Source organism: Nestor notabilis, unplaced genomic scaffold (genome assembly GCF_000696875.1).
Source record: "Nestor notabilis isolate BGI_N333 unplaced genomic scaffold, ASM69687v1 scaffold7894, whole genome shotgun sequence".
Lineage (NCBI taxonomy): Eukaryota > Metazoa > Chordata > Aves > Psittaciformes > Psittacidae > Nestor > Nestor notabilis.
In genome coordinates this window covers 20,617-36,810 of record NW_009924218.1, presented here as the reverse complement: position 1 = coordinate 36,810, position 16,194 = coordinate 20,617, and the positions used below count along the sequence as shown (strand labels likewise).

The following is a 16,194-nucleotide window of genomic DNA, read 5'->3' as shown; positions in this document are numbered from 1 at the left end:
GCCCTCTGCCTGCCTCCCACCCCTTGCTTTTGGTGACACTGGCCTGTCCCACATCCCAAAGTGAATGACAGCCCAGGTGACACTGTGGGTGAACAAAACCCCCTGGGAAGAATGATGTTTCTCATCAAGAAATCCTTGCTGCCAGCGAGGGAATTCCACTCCAGCTTTGAATGCAGGGCGGCCTCAGCTAAGAAAAAGAGCTGTGTCTCCAGCAAAACACACCCTGCCTGCCCCCCAACATCACAAGATGACACTGAATTTTAAGGCAGAGGGGTTCAGGCTTCTTCTCCCCTTAGAAAATGCCACCGAGGCCAAACCTTCTGTGGAAAGCTGTCAGTTTTGACAAGATGTCATTAAACACCCCAAAGAGGAGAAGATGCAGTTCAGGCTGTAACTTTCCTCTCTGGCCCTGGGAGCACATCATTCTGAAATCTCCTTTCTAACCAGGGTTTGCATTGAAACCCCCATGTATGTGATGTATTATATAAGAAAGCACGAAGAAAACCTCTTCAGGAAAAAGAAGCTACCTTGATTTAATCAAAACTACTTTCTCTGTGGGGGGTGTGGGGATTTTGGCCCTCTGGGAAACTGTATTGAATTTGGTTTGTTTTCCCTAATGAAGGGAGTGAGGGGTCTGTGCTTAGAACCATAGGGCAGCTGGACCAGCAGCTTCTTGCCAAGGAGGAGCATGGCTCATAGGTGCTTCCCAGCCAAGCATCTTTGGGGTGAGATGCTTGACCTCGCTTGCTTTACCCAGCCAGAAGGACCTGGGTGCAAACCCAATGCAAAACTCATCACTGTATCAAACTCAAGCAAGGTGACAGCTTGCTCCTGTATTCAAGGATGGCCCTGTGGAGCTGGCTGTGGATTTATGCCCAGAAAAGGAATTGATGTTGTTTAGACTTTTTTTTTCCCCTTTGTGTTCAGAGCTGTTTACTGACAAACATACTGGGAGGTATTAAAAGTAAACGTCGGCTGAAGACCAAGATGTGCTATCTCTATCTGAGGATGAGGAAAGCCACAGGAGATGTGTTAGAGTGGGAAAAAAATCACACTTTCTCTCTATTGCTTAGTTTTAAGGCAGAATAAGTTCATTTTCACCACTGACGGGGTCCCACATGGCCCTCGGATGACACAGAGCTCATGTTCTGTCTTTTCATATCTCCAGTATCCCAGTCCTGGGGCTTTCCATATTCCTGCCTTCCCTCCCAGTCAGTGCTGAGGTGCAGGGGGCTGCTTGCTCGGATGTCCCACTCCAAAGGACTCCAAGCTTCGGTGCCGGGACATCTGCCACCTTTACATAGTTAGTGAAGAGCTTTGGGATCTTTTGGAAGGAAAACAAATCCCCCCCCAATCAATCAGAGCCATTAAGCGGAAGGAAGCCCCGCTGAGCGCTGCTGAATTCCATTTGCTCATCACAGTGGTAGGGAAAAAGTGTGATGTTAACATGTTAAGAGAACTTCAGATATGAAAAAACAAAAGTGCTGCTTGAATTTTCATGCCTTTTTTCTTTTTTCACCCTTAAAGAAATCCCCTTTATGAGAAAGCATAACCTGAAAAAACCCTGCAATTAATTCTGAGAGTGGAGTCCATCACAAAACCAATCACGGCAAAGAAATAACCCCAATGCTCAGGCAACAGGAAGGGTGACAAGACACGTGGCCTCAGGATGGATGAGAAGGGCAGAAGAGGGCTATGGGTGGCATTTGCAGCTACAAGAGAGAGCAAAACCCAGCTTTAATGAGACAGCACTGGAGAGGGGAGAAGCGTGGCACATCCATCTGCTGCTTGGTGGGGAAAAGCAGCCCAGCATTGCTTTGCCATGTACCCAGAGGCTGGAAACAGCCAAGAGGAAGGAGAAAACGCAGGTTGGAGCCTTCAAGGCTGCTCCGGTGAACAGAGGTGCGTTCAGGGGTGGTGTGTAAGCCCCTGTTGCTGAGGATCAAACCTGATGCCCAGTCTTAGGAGCAGGAATCCTGGCCCTGTCAGGTTCCTCAGCCGGAGGTGGTTGTTTTGCCTTTGGCTGTACTAGAATCAATCAAGGCAAGACCCACATAGGACATTCTCCCAGATCCCTCCCCAGCTTGTCACACACTTTGTACTCCTCCTAACTGTAAATATGAAAACAGGGCTATTTGTATCTTTGACATTAATTGACTTCTCAAATTAATAACTCTTCTGTGTAAACAGGAACGCAATTACTGCTTTGTTGTGCTGACAGCAGATATCCAGCTGGAAGGAGTTGTTCCTACCAGCAAACTTGACTGTACTAATTAAGCTGTACGAACCTAACAGGAGGTGGGTCATGGTAACCTGTCCCCGGAGGTGCCTCCTCTGTTATTATCAACTGAGGCTGTTGCAAAGCCAGACCTGATTGTGTGCCTGTGTGTGCATGCTCCTGACTGCCAGGCAGGAGTGAGGAGTGGCTGATCACTGCCCTGGGCTGGGGGCATACCTGCTTGCTGTGAAATGTCTTTGTGCTGGCTTAGACATGAGCCCTCCTGGCCAACAATGCTCTCTTGTCCCAGAGCGTGATGACAACTCACCCTGTTTCATATACCCATATTTTTGTCTGCTTAGACCAAGAAACCTTTGAGAGAATCATCAGAGAATGGTTTGGGGTGGAAGGGACCTTAAAGCTCATCCAATTCCAATCCCCTGCCATGGGCAGGGTCACCTTCCACTCGAGCAGGTTGCTCCAAGCCCCTGTGTCCAACCTGGCCTTGAGCACTGCCAGGGATGGGGCAGCCACAGCTTCTCTGGGCACCCTGTGCCGGCACCTCACCACCCTAGGTACCCCTGGGTACCTATGTACCCCCAGTCAAAGCACCTCTGCTCTGGCCCCTTCTGAGCTCTGCTCCATGCTGTTGGGGTTAGATAGTCTTACAGCGGTTGCTTAAGGGTTACATGGAGACAGCAATGGAGTTGTATTGTTCATATCATAAAAGAGTATGCAAAAATAAAACCCTGAAAAAAAGGAATTTTCCCGTAATAGACTTTTCGCTCGGTGTGCTTTGCTCTTTATGTCCCCAAACAGATGGCTCCACCTGCTCGGCGCCAGGCCTCTTAATCCACTCCAAAGCACCAATGAATCTCTGACAGAGGACTTGCTGCATGCAGCAGAACATAGCAGACAGCCTAACGTGGAGGCAATTGCAGTCTCTCAACATGTAATAACATCATCAAGGTAAAAGCAGCATCAGGGAGCCATCAGAGCAAGGATGCTGGGAAGAGGACCGTGCCACCACAGCTCTGCGGGGATGAGGGGCTGTGTACAGCTCCAGCCATCACATCCTGCAGCCAGAGGACAGCAGAAGCCATGGGCATGAGCTAGAATGACCACCAAGCAGGGATAAACATGAGAGAGAGTGGAATAGCCACCAAAACGCACAGCCAGCAGCCACTTTACCTGTACTGGGTGACAGCAGGGTTGGCCTTGGCAGAACAGTGGAACTTCACAGTGTTATCCTCAAGCACCGGCTGTGGCTCCACAGACAAGTTCACCAGGGGTGGGTCTGCAAAGAGACAGAGACAGCCTGTAAGCAACACAAAGACATGATGCAGCAGCCCCATGCCTGCTGCCTGCCATGCTTCCGAGTCTGGAAAGCAGGATTTGGTCATGAGAAAACACGGTAAATGCACTGAGACTCCTTGACGTTGTGAAATAATGTGTAAGACAGGCTGGTGTCATGCACGCTGTGCTTGTCTTGGAGGGCTTCAGTAAATAAGACAGAAAGAGGAGAGACACACACCATTCAATGTAGCATTTCACTTCAAAAATGTTAACGCCGGCTCTGATTCCTGTTTAAGGAAATAAACTTGCCTGCTTTGAAAAGCTCCCATTTAATATCTCGCTGTGTAATGATGATCTTTTGTCTATCCGCTAACTTGAAAGTGGCATTTCTGCTCTTTCATCAGCCTAATCATCTCTGCCAAGTCCTTATTGGTGTCACAGGCCTCTCGGTTCTTCCAGCTGGTGCTGGTTTCTCTTCTTTTTACATGATAAGCATCAAAATGCTTCAGCAGCAGAAAAATTTGGGAGAGAACTGATGAAAGCAAGTGAGAAGTGAAAAGGGTGCAATGTTTGGATGGGGAATAAGAATATCCAGAGTTGTTTTCAATTTTCATGATGTCTGGGAGGGGGGTTTGGACCTCCAGCTTTAGGTTTTAAGGATAGGACCTCATTTGAGGGAAAAAGCAGAAAGAAACTGCCTTGTAAGGGCCACTCTCTCCAGTCCTGCATCTGGCTCTGGGGCAACAGCACAAGAGGGACGTGGAGCTGTTTGAGTGAGTCCAGAGGAGGCCCCGGAGCTGCTGCGAGGGCTGGAGCAGCTCTGCTCTGGAGCCAGGCTGAGAGAGCTGGGCTGGGGCAGCTGGAGAAGAGAAGGCTCCTGAAGGGGACACCTTAGAGCAGCTCCAGTGCCTAAAGGGGCTCCAGGAAATCTGGAGAGAAGCTTTGGACAAGGACGGATAAGGATAGGACAAGAGGGAATGGCTTTAACCTGGAAGAGGGTAAGTTTATGATACTGATGGGAGAATGGCGTGACTGTGACCTCTCTTTTGGGTACCACTTTACAAAGGTAATGACACTGGGTGAAACCTCACATGAATGAGGGATGAGGAAGAAAAGGTGATGCTGCCTGCAAAGCATCGGAAGGGTTGGCACTGGGAGAGGAGAGCAGAAAGTCTGTCCGTGTGCCAATCGAAAATAACAGCACCGAAAGCAACCCTGTGTTATTCCAGTCTCTCCCTGTGAGGTGTGGGATCATCCTTATGGCAAGGCTGGGGACCAAAGGGGAGTCTCCGAGGTGGCCTCAGCTCGAGTGAGATGGGAGAGGTAAAGGAAGTGGCTGGTGTTGTGCTGCAGGACCCCGGCGTGCTGCAGTGCCTCCTCCTCCTCCTCCCCACCTCATTAGGCCCCATGATATTTACCCAGCCAGAGGCAGGCTTTGTTGCAAGCAAAGCCACCTGCCTTCTCGCTGGGAAATGATGACGAGGAAATTATAGGTATTTTCAATTTACCCTAATTTCATTTTAAAATGTGCAATTCAAATGACAATAAAGATGGGCGCAGTTGGGAATATAAATGAGCTTCCCTCACCTAACAGCCCAGAGATATATAGTGGGCTCCTAATTCATTTGCAGGCATCCTGACACTTCCCTATTGTTATACAACAACAGCTAATCACCTTCCTTTGTTAAGTATGAATCACACTTCTCTTTAGGAGCTTCCCCATTGTTTGATGGTTTAGTAGCTGTGCCTAGGATTTACAGAGGAGCCTCTTTGTATTAAAATGAGCCCCGCTCCCTCCTGCACTCAAAATTAAACAAAAAATAGAGATTAAAAGGCAGAAAAAAACCACAGCAAAGGAAATGAATTGAAGTCTTTGATCTTGCCTTTCAAAAATGGTATTGGGCTTTCTAATATTGTGGTAGCTCCCTGTGAGGCGGCGGGTGCCGTGGGTTAGCGTGGGTTTGTGTGTGCCAGTGTGTTTTGGGAGAGTTAAAAGGGGGAAAAAGACACAAATTGTAACTCATCAGAATGTAATTCCACTCGGTTACAATTATAATTCCTGCCTGGCTTCTTGTAATTAATTTGAATGATGGAATCAGACAGAGCCAGCCTACAGGAGAGCGTGCATGCAAATGGCTTATATGCCCAGGTACCAGTATACCCATGAGCATCGCCCCTGGGGACCAGCATCACTCCTCATGTGCAGCCAGTGAGGAACCAGAGCAAACCCTCAGCTCCTGCTGTTTTAAACTAGCCCCTGGGAAATGGTTGCTGGGATCATGGGCTGAGCATCATCTTCCTCTCCTCTATGGATGCCCAGAGAAGCCCTTCCAAACCTGTACCCTGGATCCAACAGCAGCTTGTGGACCAAGTGAGGAGCTGGAAGAAGACTGAGATGCCTCTTCAGGTCTGGGCTTTCACACTCCCCACGGGGAAGGACAACAGGGAATCAAACACTAATGCTGCGAGGACGAACACAGCAGGATGCAATGATGCTGCCCTCACTTTGCCCATCACCCTGGTCCACTTCCCTTTTCCTTTTGCCACCTCCTGCAAAAACATGCAGATGCAGATAAATGCCTTCTTGCCATGAGAGGAAGAGGTGTGAAAATGAGGAACTGCACATGTGTGTGTAGAGGCTTGGAGCAAATGGCTCTGGATAAGCAATAACCCCGCTCCTCCCCAGCCCAGAACGCTGGGTGTGTATTTCCACAGAGCCACTGGGCCCTGGCACTATAAATAGTTTATGGCATACAAACTATTAAACATGATTTTAATCCCACTTGTGATGTTCGGTGCATAACTCACAGGAGGCTGACTTTGATGTGGCTGGTAGAACAGAAATCACATTGAACAGATGTTCCAGCTGGAGTCGCTTAGTGTTTCCATTACAGACCCTGCTCGGGGTTGGGGTTTTTCAGCTGCTTTTTTCCTTTTTCTTTGTGGAAAGGGAGGCTTTTATGACTCAGCTATTTCATTGCTCTAAGATGCCTGCATGAGATTGATGGGAGCCAAACTGAAAGGGGTTGTTCTCTCCCACCACGCACATACACCCAGCATAGGAAACACCCCCCACCCTGGCCTTTCCTTGCTGCCTGTGAGTGTTTTTGATGTTCTTTTGGGTCACAAAAGAAAGCAAAAGGAGAAGCAGTGATTTACCATGCTGCTGCTTCCTGGGAGGGATTATTTTTGGTTCCCTGGGATTATTTTGCAAGGCCACCTCTTTCAAACCTATGGTGTGAACAGCAGAGGTGGAGACGTGCAGGCTCCAGGGTGAAATGTTGGCACTGGGAGAGCTGCTGGGGAGGAGAGGCAGGGGGTTGGAACTGGGTGAGCTTTAAGGTCTTTCCAACCCAAACCAGGCTGTGATGCTATGAAGAAGAACCTCCTCTCACCACCCAGGTGGTGCAGGGGGGTACCTTGCGTTTGCAGCCAGCCTTGCCCAAGACAAGAAATGAGTGGACCAGATAATTTTTTCTTAAGAAAAGTAGGACCTTTAGCTCATTGCAAAGTGAATGCAGCCAGGTTGGGAAAGAAACCTAATGGACTGGACAGCAGCTGAAGCACTCTCTTGCATCCAGGATGAAATCCATCCCACTGCAGGCTGGTTAATCCATCTTGGTATTTTTCTATCCCTCCATCACCCATCCAGCACTGGGAAATTGATATCCTCATTAGATCCCATTAAGAACAACATCCTTTTAATAGCTGGATAGGATATTATTATTGTTGCATTCACAGCATGGAGTATCTAATGGCTCGGAGTGGAAATTGGTGCTCTTTATTGGGTGCTTCTCTTTTCAGAGCAGATTCTACCAGGCTCAGGGATGCAGCTCACGTCTCCTGCCCCGCACTGTACAGCGCAGTGTAATGATGTCTTGGGCTTCACGTTGTCTGTGCGGATGCATGTGCGTCTCCAGCTATTGTAACTGTTTGCAGGCTGTGAAATAACCCATGCTATTATCTCATTTTATCTGGCCAGCTCTGTCAGGACATGCTATCCAGCGACCCAAGAGCCTGTTAATCTTCCGGCAGCAAAAGCTGGAAGTCTTAAATGCTGAATTTTCTGCTGTGCTCAAGTTTGTTCAGCCAGTTTTAATTGGGCTCTGGAAAGCAGCTGGCATGCTAATATTGAACACCCTGCATTTGCAAATTGTTGGTAAATACAGCTGCAGGGATTGCGTGTGCAAATGAAGCCCTGCTGGAGCGAGGTCGGGATGAGCCCGGGAGCAACAGCTATTGCAGAGGAGGAGGGAAGAGATCTGTGGGGTTTGGAGAAAGGAAGGTTTTGCTTCGTGGGTTTACAGTAAAGGGTAAATGATGCGGCTTTCGCCACACACATGCCCCCATCAGATAGTGACTGATGCTGGATTTCACGGAAGGGAGACTTCCCACCCGTTAGGTGTCTTACATGCTATCTTAGTGGAGAACAGCATAAAGAACTTTGTGTTGAACAGCCTGTGACACTGGAAACATGCTGTTGTGTACCAGAAGCCTTAATGGGCCTTATCTCTGCTACTGGTCATATCTAGAGATGCTGCTTGTGCAGCCAAAACCATTCCCTGCTCCAGAGACACCAGGGGGTCTGGATCACTTGGGCCACATGCATGCTGCATGCCCAGAGCATGGTAGCTGGGGCTGCTTTTGCTTCAAACCATGGACACAAGACACAAAAGCTGGGAACAGCCCATCCCTGGGGTGTTCGTGTCTGTCTGGTGCCCCAGGGACTTTGGGGATGAGATCTGTCTCTGACTGCACTGTATCAAGGTACCAGTAAACGAAACGCCCAAATCCCAGCATCCCACTCCTGGCTGGAGTCAGATCCATGCAGGCAGCCCTGTGGAGAGAGCAGGGAGGTTGGGAGCACCCAGTACCCTGAGGTAGCTCAGCCAGCCATGTACTCACGCTGGATATCAATGGTGACCGAGGTCTCCTTCCCACTGGGAATGGCTTTGTTAGTAGCACGGCAGACGATGCTCTCCCCATTCTCAATATCAGAGGGGGCGATGAAAAGGGTGCTCATGATGCTCTCCCTCTTGCCATCACGGAGAAGTGTCTGTGGGGGAAGAAACAGGGATGAGAAGAGGCAGTTTCCTACAGAGGAGGGCCCCTTCCCCTGGCCAGGCTCTGCACACACAGAGCCAGGCTTAGCCAGGCAGTGCTTCCTGCAATAACAATTCCTCTGGCTGGAATCTGCCAAGAAGCCTTTGGGGAATAGCATAGACAAATTTCACTGCACTTCCCTGGGAATTGGGCATTTAACTCCCATCTGCTTCCCTCCAGCCCTGCTGTGCCTTGATCTGGCAATGCCAGCTCCAGCAAGACACATATCACCCACTGTCCCAGGAAAGGGGAAGACAGGGGACAGAAAGGACAACCAGCTTCTTGATCCTGCTGCCACTTTCTATGCCAGGGGAGTGTAAAAAGCTCCTAGGCCGCTTTAGTTAGCAATGAAGAGTGATGCCAGCTGCCAGCAGCACGGGACTGATCCTGACCACGGGTCCCTGGATGCCATGTAGCAGTCCAGCCCATGTCAAATCATCACCACTCTGGCTCACTTTGTGCTGGGAATCACTGCAATGGGGACCTGAGGATGCCAGAGATCCAAAACCTTAGGGCTGGTACAGCAGTGGTTAACCAGCTCTATCTGCTCAGCTTTAGCACCTTGTTTCTTCCCTGGACTTCTTGCCTTTATTGGGAACCCCGGAGCCCTCCTAATTCTCCTCAGTTCTTACAGACTGCGGTCACATCACCTTGTAGCCCTGTCTTTGGTAAACAAAACCAATCGAGTCCTGGGAGGCTTGAGATGTTGCATTGGTTTAAATCTTTTAATCAATCTCTGGACTTTCCTCTGACCTCTCTCTGGTTTATCAACATCCACCGGGGTCCAGAAATGCCAGAAACACAGCTTTTCCCAGACGCTAGTAATAGCCCATGGATACACTCATCCTGTAACTATGTATTTTGGCTCCTGCCAGGCAGTTTTCCTCTCTAAGTCTGTATCCTTCAAGTTTCCTCCTCCCCATGTAAGCCAAGTGCTTCATTGAATTACAGGCATGCGGCAGCAAGACTAAAGCTTTCACCACCTGGGTTCATCTGTACAGGTCTGCACTTCTCAGGCACACTCAGATTGGATGGGGCTTTGAGCAACCTGGTTTAGTGGTAGGGGGCTGGAACTGGATGAGCTTTCAGGTCCCTGTCAACCCAAACCAGTCCATGATCTATGATGGAGAGAAACTGTCACTGCAATCAGCCCAGAAGGTGGGGAGAAGCAGGACCAAGGCCTATCAGCAGATGATTGTCAGGGCCTGATTGCACCAACAGTGCTTAATTCCCCTGATGAACCCCATCTGAGGACTCTACCCAAAAGCTCTTTACCCATAAGCCCAGGAGAAGTATTTAAGCTCCAGCTCTAGCTTAGGCCCTGCTTTAGGGGTGGTGATGTGGACTGGGTTTCTTGGCTTACCTCCAAGCCTGCCTCATTATTATAGACATTCTGGAGACTGCTGTGCTGTAAATGACCCTTCTATGACCATCAAACCTGCTCGAATGCTGTGCTTTTGGTGGTAAGATTGCTCCCCTGAACTTGCTTTATTGTCCCCCTATGTATCCTTCCCTTGTAGAACAGCCTCACTTTTGGTGCTGAGGATGTAGTGGACCCCAACCTTGTGCAGGTCCTTCCCCTTGTAGTGTCCCTCAGAATCCAAACCCTGCAGGATCCCATAATACCCTGTATGGCTATAGGGACCATTCCCTGACTCCTTCAACAGGGATAAGGGCATGTATGTGGGTTTGCAGACAGTGAGATGTGTTTGTGGAAGGGTCTCATGGAAAACCCTCCAGAAAGCCTAGAGATTCAGCCCCAGAAACTGAGGTTCTCCTGATGCCAGGAAGAGGGGATGATGCTTCCCTCATGTAGAACAGGACTCTCTTCCCCTCCCATCCTTGAAAGCTGCTTAAAATGCCATGGAAGTCTCTGTACTGCATGAGATGGAGCTGCAGCCTGAAAAGCTCTGCTTTAGAAAGTGTTTTTCTGTGGGAAAGATAAATAAAGGAGGAGTGATCTTCCTTCCCTGCTACCCATCACTTGTGGGGCTGAAAGAGGAAGGGCTCCAATGTTGGCTCCCCAGGGCCAGGTCTGAGCAGTCTGCAGTGGAGAGGAAAGCTTGGGATGAACAGAATCAGTTATAAACAACTGCAATGGCCTGGGTTTTAATTAATTCCACTTGATGGGAGAGAGGGAGAGGTCAGTTCTCTGTAGCTTTAATTAGTGCTGCCTCTTGCATTGCACACAGGGAGATGGGGCAAGTCCCCCTCTGCTTGCACCCACCAGCTCTAAGGAAGCAGCTCAGCTTCATCTGAGCTATCCGTGTGCTCTGCAGTGTGATAGGGAGGAGGAGGAGGGTGTTCTGGCTCCTCTGCTTCTCCAAGCAGATTGGGGTGGTGCTGGAATGAGGCTGGATGGAGGCTTTGCAGTGCTAGCAGAGGGTGAAATGTTTATTAACAGATCTTTAGGAGCTGGAGAGGAATGCCTTTGACTCCTGGCTTTGAAGTTTTCTTGCATTTACAAATGGCTGCAAACTGACCCATTTTATGCCTCCAGTTTTGTTCTTTAGGATTTTCCATTAGAAATGTCAAGTGTTACCGAATCTTTAGCACTTACCAGACATCAGGCGCCTATAAAGAGGAGCACATGTGGGTACCCGTTCTGTATGCTGTCGATTGCTCTTTGATGTTTTCCTTTATGACCCAATAAAGGCTTTCCATTTAAATTAAAAAATGCCAACAACCCTGATCATCTGTCATGGAAAATTGCAGTTGGAGGAGGGGACATATGTCACTGCAGCTGCCTTTCCATCCAGAGGTTCTGCTACAGCCAAGGCCAGGCCAGTGTTGGCTGTGTGGTGCTGTATGCAGCATTAACACCACAGCCAGGTGGAATTCTGGGGGGAGAAAAGGGCAAGCCAGGCAATTGCAAGCTATTAGAGGGTAGAAAAAGCCAATCAGATTCAAATGGGCTGTTTTCCTCCCAGGTTCTCCATTGAGAAGGTTGCATGGGGTGATGTACAGTGAGAATCTCAGCTCTGCACACTTGAAGGTGCTGCCCTAGATCTTTTGGAGCTGTGTGAAGAGCAGTGTCACGCTACACCTTTCTGAAGCAAGGGAAGAACACAGCCTTTGTTCCCAGCCCTGTCCCACCTCACCTTGGAGTAGGTGGCTCCATTGATGACTTCTCCTTTCCGCATCCAGATGATGGAGGCTGCTGGCTTGGCATTGTCTGCATGGCAGGTCAGGTTGAGGGGGTCTCCTGCTCTCAGGCTGATGATGGGACCCCCCATAATGACAGGATCATCTGGAGGAACTGCAAGGAAATAGGACAGAGGAGACAGCGTCATTTGGTAGCATTAAACCAACCTTCCTGGGGTTACCTGTGGGGTCTGGGCTGCTGGAATTGGACTGTGACCTCTCAGCCTCTGCAGCTGGCTTTGATGTGGCTGTGGCAGCTTCCAACCCATCTCACCATGTTATATCTGGCCTTTTGCTGCTCATATGAAAGCTCTGCCGCAGATCTGAACTAAAGCCTCAAACTGGCTGAAGTTTTACAGGGGGCATGTCATGGGTGGCTGCCTGAGCTTTGCAGTAATATGAAGGGTCAAGCTTATGGTAGAGAAACACAAGAGCTATAAAATACTCAAAAATGCAGGATGTCCCTGAGCTGCAAACTGTTCTTCTATTCCTCCCCAGGTAACTATAACTGGCTGCTGCTGGACATGAGGGGCTTTGCTCTGACCCCTGTTCCTCTGACTGCAACCTGGGAGGTAGGTAAGGGTGATATGGGAGGTGCAGGGAGCTGGGTTTGGACTGTTCCCTGTTGAACTCAGGGGGAACAGCTTCTATGGGCATCAGGAGCATTGTCTCCGGCTGCCTTTGAATAGGGCTCTGCTGGCAGCACTCTGTTGTGGTGGGAAGGAGGAACCCCTGAGCACTCCCTTGCTCTGCTTTGATTTCCCTGTTGCTTTCCCTCATTGTCTGTGCTGTCTCACTGCACAAAAGGTTGTGAAACTCCTCTCATTCAGCCAGACTCCCTCTTGCCATGATGAGTCTTTTAAGCATGTTTCCCCTGTGAAAGCTGGTTTTGCCAGGAGTATCAAGGAGATGTTTAAGATCTCATCGTTCCTTTCAAACCACCTCAGCCTGACAGTCTGTGTGAGGCTGCATCCTCATTACAGGACATGGCTTTGCTGGTATTGCACAGCCTCTGGGACATGTTTCCAGAGACAAGGAGGGATGGAAGCAGGGATGAGTGGTACGTAAGCATGGTCTCCTGTGACTAGTTTGTGAAGCCTGGCATCTCCAAACAGCCCATGTGTGATAAAAGATGGGAAATTCAGCTGGTGAGAGGGGAAAGAGCCCTTCTCCATTAACCCAGTTGGGTCTGCTGTAGCCAAGACCCGCTCTGAAGAGAGATGATAGATCTGTACATTTCAGTCTAGTTTCTTAGAACCAGATCCTTTGGGAAACCAAATGCTGTCATTGCTACAGATGTGTTGCCCACCTACCTCATGGCCTGTTTAGGAGCTCTTGGGGTACATGTGGCACTTGGAAGCCAACCAAAATGTAGAGGGGACAGTGGGAAGGCATCCCTGTTGCAACCCCTCTTTCCTAAGCAGAAGAGCTCATGTTAGCGAAGGATGTAGGAAGAAACTGCTGCTTCACACCCAGCTCGCACACCGCCTACCCTTCAGCATCCCCACCAAGGGGACGCACTGGGGCAAAGCAGAGCTGCTTTGGTCACAAATCAGCACATCTTACCCCTCCCTCACCATGCAAAGTGTGTCAAAACTAGCCAATGACCCCTCTGAACCCCCCAGTACATATCTGCTTCAGCTCTTGAGCTGCCCCTGTGTTTTAGCTGGTTGAGAACCATTTACAGACCCCTCTCTGACTCTTCCAGATGAACTGGGGAGCTGGGAAGGGATTATGTTGTGTGACAACTGGAGGTGGCTGCCTGCATCAGCCCGGGATTTGTAGGCAAGGCAGATGTGCTGGTTGCACACAACGCCGGTCACACACGCGTCTGCCAAACGCTGTGAGTAATGGGATTTCTCAGCTCAATGGGTGGAACCCAGGGACTGGAGGCAGAAAAGCTTTTCTACATGGATCCAAAATGTACTTTTTCAGGCTACAAGGTTGGAAAAAAAGAGTGAAAATCTGCTTGGGGTTGGCTGAAATGTGTCAGGCCTGAAATATGAAAATGTGAAGAAACCTGCTTCATTCTGCTGCTATTTAACTATTATTTTCACTTTAAGAATTCAATGGATGAGTTTAAACTGTTTAAGAAAACCCCCAAACTGATATTTTTTCAATATTTGTTCACCTCGCTGAAGCTATTAATTGAATTTGACCTCAGCTTGTAAAATATTGGAAATTCATCTTGTGGAGCAGGGGAAAAAAACAGCCCGTGAGCTGTTCTCTCTGAAGAGCAGCCTGAAATTAAATGAAGGGAAACTTACAGTAGGAAGTTTAATATTCCTGACTGATGCCCTGCAAGCGGCTAGTCATTGGGTGACATCTGAAGGCCCTCAAAGCAGTCCTGCTTGTCCCTTAGTTGCCTATGAAACCTAGGGGGCATCATGGGACAACCTAATGCAGATGGACATCATGCTGTTTGCCTTGTGCCAGAAAACCTTGTTTTCTAAGCTACTGTTTCATTCCTGTTTCCTCTTATTGGGTTAGCAGCAAGACTTGGGGAGCTGCTTGAGGAGGACAGAGAATGAGCCCTGATTACATCTTCCCAAGTAAGTGGTTATTATCCCCTAGTTATTCATGTAGCCATGAATTATGGATGGTCTCCAGACTCACTAACCAGGGGACCTGGCTGGGAAGGAGAGGGGCTGATGAATAGGAAGCAGCAATGTCTCTCAACAGCTCTAACTCCTGCAAAATGAAGGGGGGATGTATTCCTTCAGCATCCCCCCACCCCCCAACTCCAGCCTGGAAAGGAGGAGGAGGAGGAAGGGAAGAATGGAAGATAAAAAGGGGAGATGAAGAAAGAAGGGAAAGTGAGAAGCTGGTAGCATGGAGCCATGATCCATTATTCATCCACTGTGCTCGCAGGATTGGTTATTATTATAAGACATCACTACAGAACCTGGTCTCCTAATTTTTAATCACATAGATGTAGAAGCACCAGCTTTTCTGATTAATACAGGGATATAAATAGGAAGAGCTGTTTGAGGTTGTGTGTCGTTATTCCTGACAGCAGAGAAAACAGAGTTAACCTTTACATGCCTGAAAAGCTCAAAAAGAGAGTGAAAGAAGTGATTCATGATGGCTCAAGCCTGCAAGAGTAGGAATAAGCCAGAGAGATGGATGACATGCAGTTGCTTATGGGGTGGAAGCCCAGAAAGATTATCCCTTAACGGACCTTATCACAGAATCATCATAGAATGGTTTTCCACTAGACCAGGTTGCTCCAAGCCTTCTCCAACCTGGCCTTGAATGCTGCCAGGGATGGGGCACACCTGTGTCAGTGTCCCACCACCCTCAATAGGGAAGAATTAGGGTGAGAGCCCCCAGCAGGTCTCCTGCTCCTCTCAGTGCACTCAGGACCTCAACTGGAGAACTGATCACTGCAGGCAGAACTCTAAAGAAATAATGACAAGCTGCTCTCCATCACCCTCCCGTTTCCTGTCCAAACACAGGCTTGCTGACCATTCTAAACCAGCCTTGGCCAGGCATTAATCTGCTCTCTGTAGCTGGGGGCTGTGTGGATGAGGAAGGACAGCCTGGGGTCTCTGCTCCTTGCTCTCCACGGTGCTCTGGGAGAAGCATGCTTTCTATCAGCATTAGGAAATACAAATAAATGAGTGGTGCTCTTGGGCTGTGCATTCAGCAACTCCCTAAATTAGTTGGCTAGTTAGAGGCCTTCTTACACACAGACCCACCCTGCAATGCTTAACTGCATGATTCATCAATGAGACCATGCAGAATTAGTCAGGGCTGGACTAATACCCCAGGCTAACACTGCACTGAGAAAGAACACAGGTGGCTCTAAATGCTCCTGGCATCCAGGCTGCTTGAGACAACAGGATCCTCCAGCAGTCAGTTCCTGGAAGTGGAGGAAAAAAGCCCTCCAGCCACCAGTACTTCTTCCCTAATTAAAGCTAATGGCTTGTTGTTGTTGTGGCTGGTGCCTTCTTGCTGCTGGGTTTGTGTAACCAGCCTCTTCTTGGGACAGTGTTAGGAGATTCAATGCCATGTGCTCGCTGCTGGGCTGGAGAGGCAGATAGTGAGTAGCCCTAAGGATTGCTGTGAGCCATGTATCTGCAGGTAACATTCAGCTGACATTAGGCTCAGCCCAAGTGAGGAATGAGATCCCCTGGGTAAGGCATTGCTCATCTTCCCTACAGGGTCATAGAATCACAGAATAGTTAGGGTTGGAAAGGACCTTAAGATCATCTAGTTCCAACCCCCCTGCCACGGGCAGGGACACCTCGCACTAAACCATGTCACCCAAGACTCCATCCAGCCTGGCCTTGAACACTGTCAGGGATGGAGCATTTACACCTTTTTTGGGCAGCCTGTTCCAGTGCCTCACTGCCCTCACAGTAAAGAACTTCCTTAGATCTAACCTGAACTTTCCCTGTTTAAGTTGGAACCATCACCCCTTGTCCTAT

At 49.1% G+C, this 16,194-nt stretch overlaps 1 protein-coding gene across 1 annotated transcript in view; it reads right to left on the bottom strand.

Moving 5' to 3' along the window:
- KIRREL3 (kin of IRRE like 3 (Drosophila)) overlaps positions 1-11,876 on the bottom strand; it is a gene marked incomplete at both ends in the record, with an annotated part of 38,995 nt that extends 27,119 nt beyond the window's left edge. The window contains 3 exons of the mRNA XM_010012514.1: positions 3,410-3,515; positions 8,420-8,570; positions 11,719-11,876. Coding sequence (XP_010010816.1) covers positions 3,410-3,515; positions 8,420-8,570; positions 11,719-11,876 — 415 coding nt within the window. The remainder of the gene's footprint in view (positions 1-3,409; positions 3,516-8,419; positions 8,571-11,718) is intronic.
- Between the last annotated feature and the right edge of the window lie 4,318 nt (positions 11,877-16,194).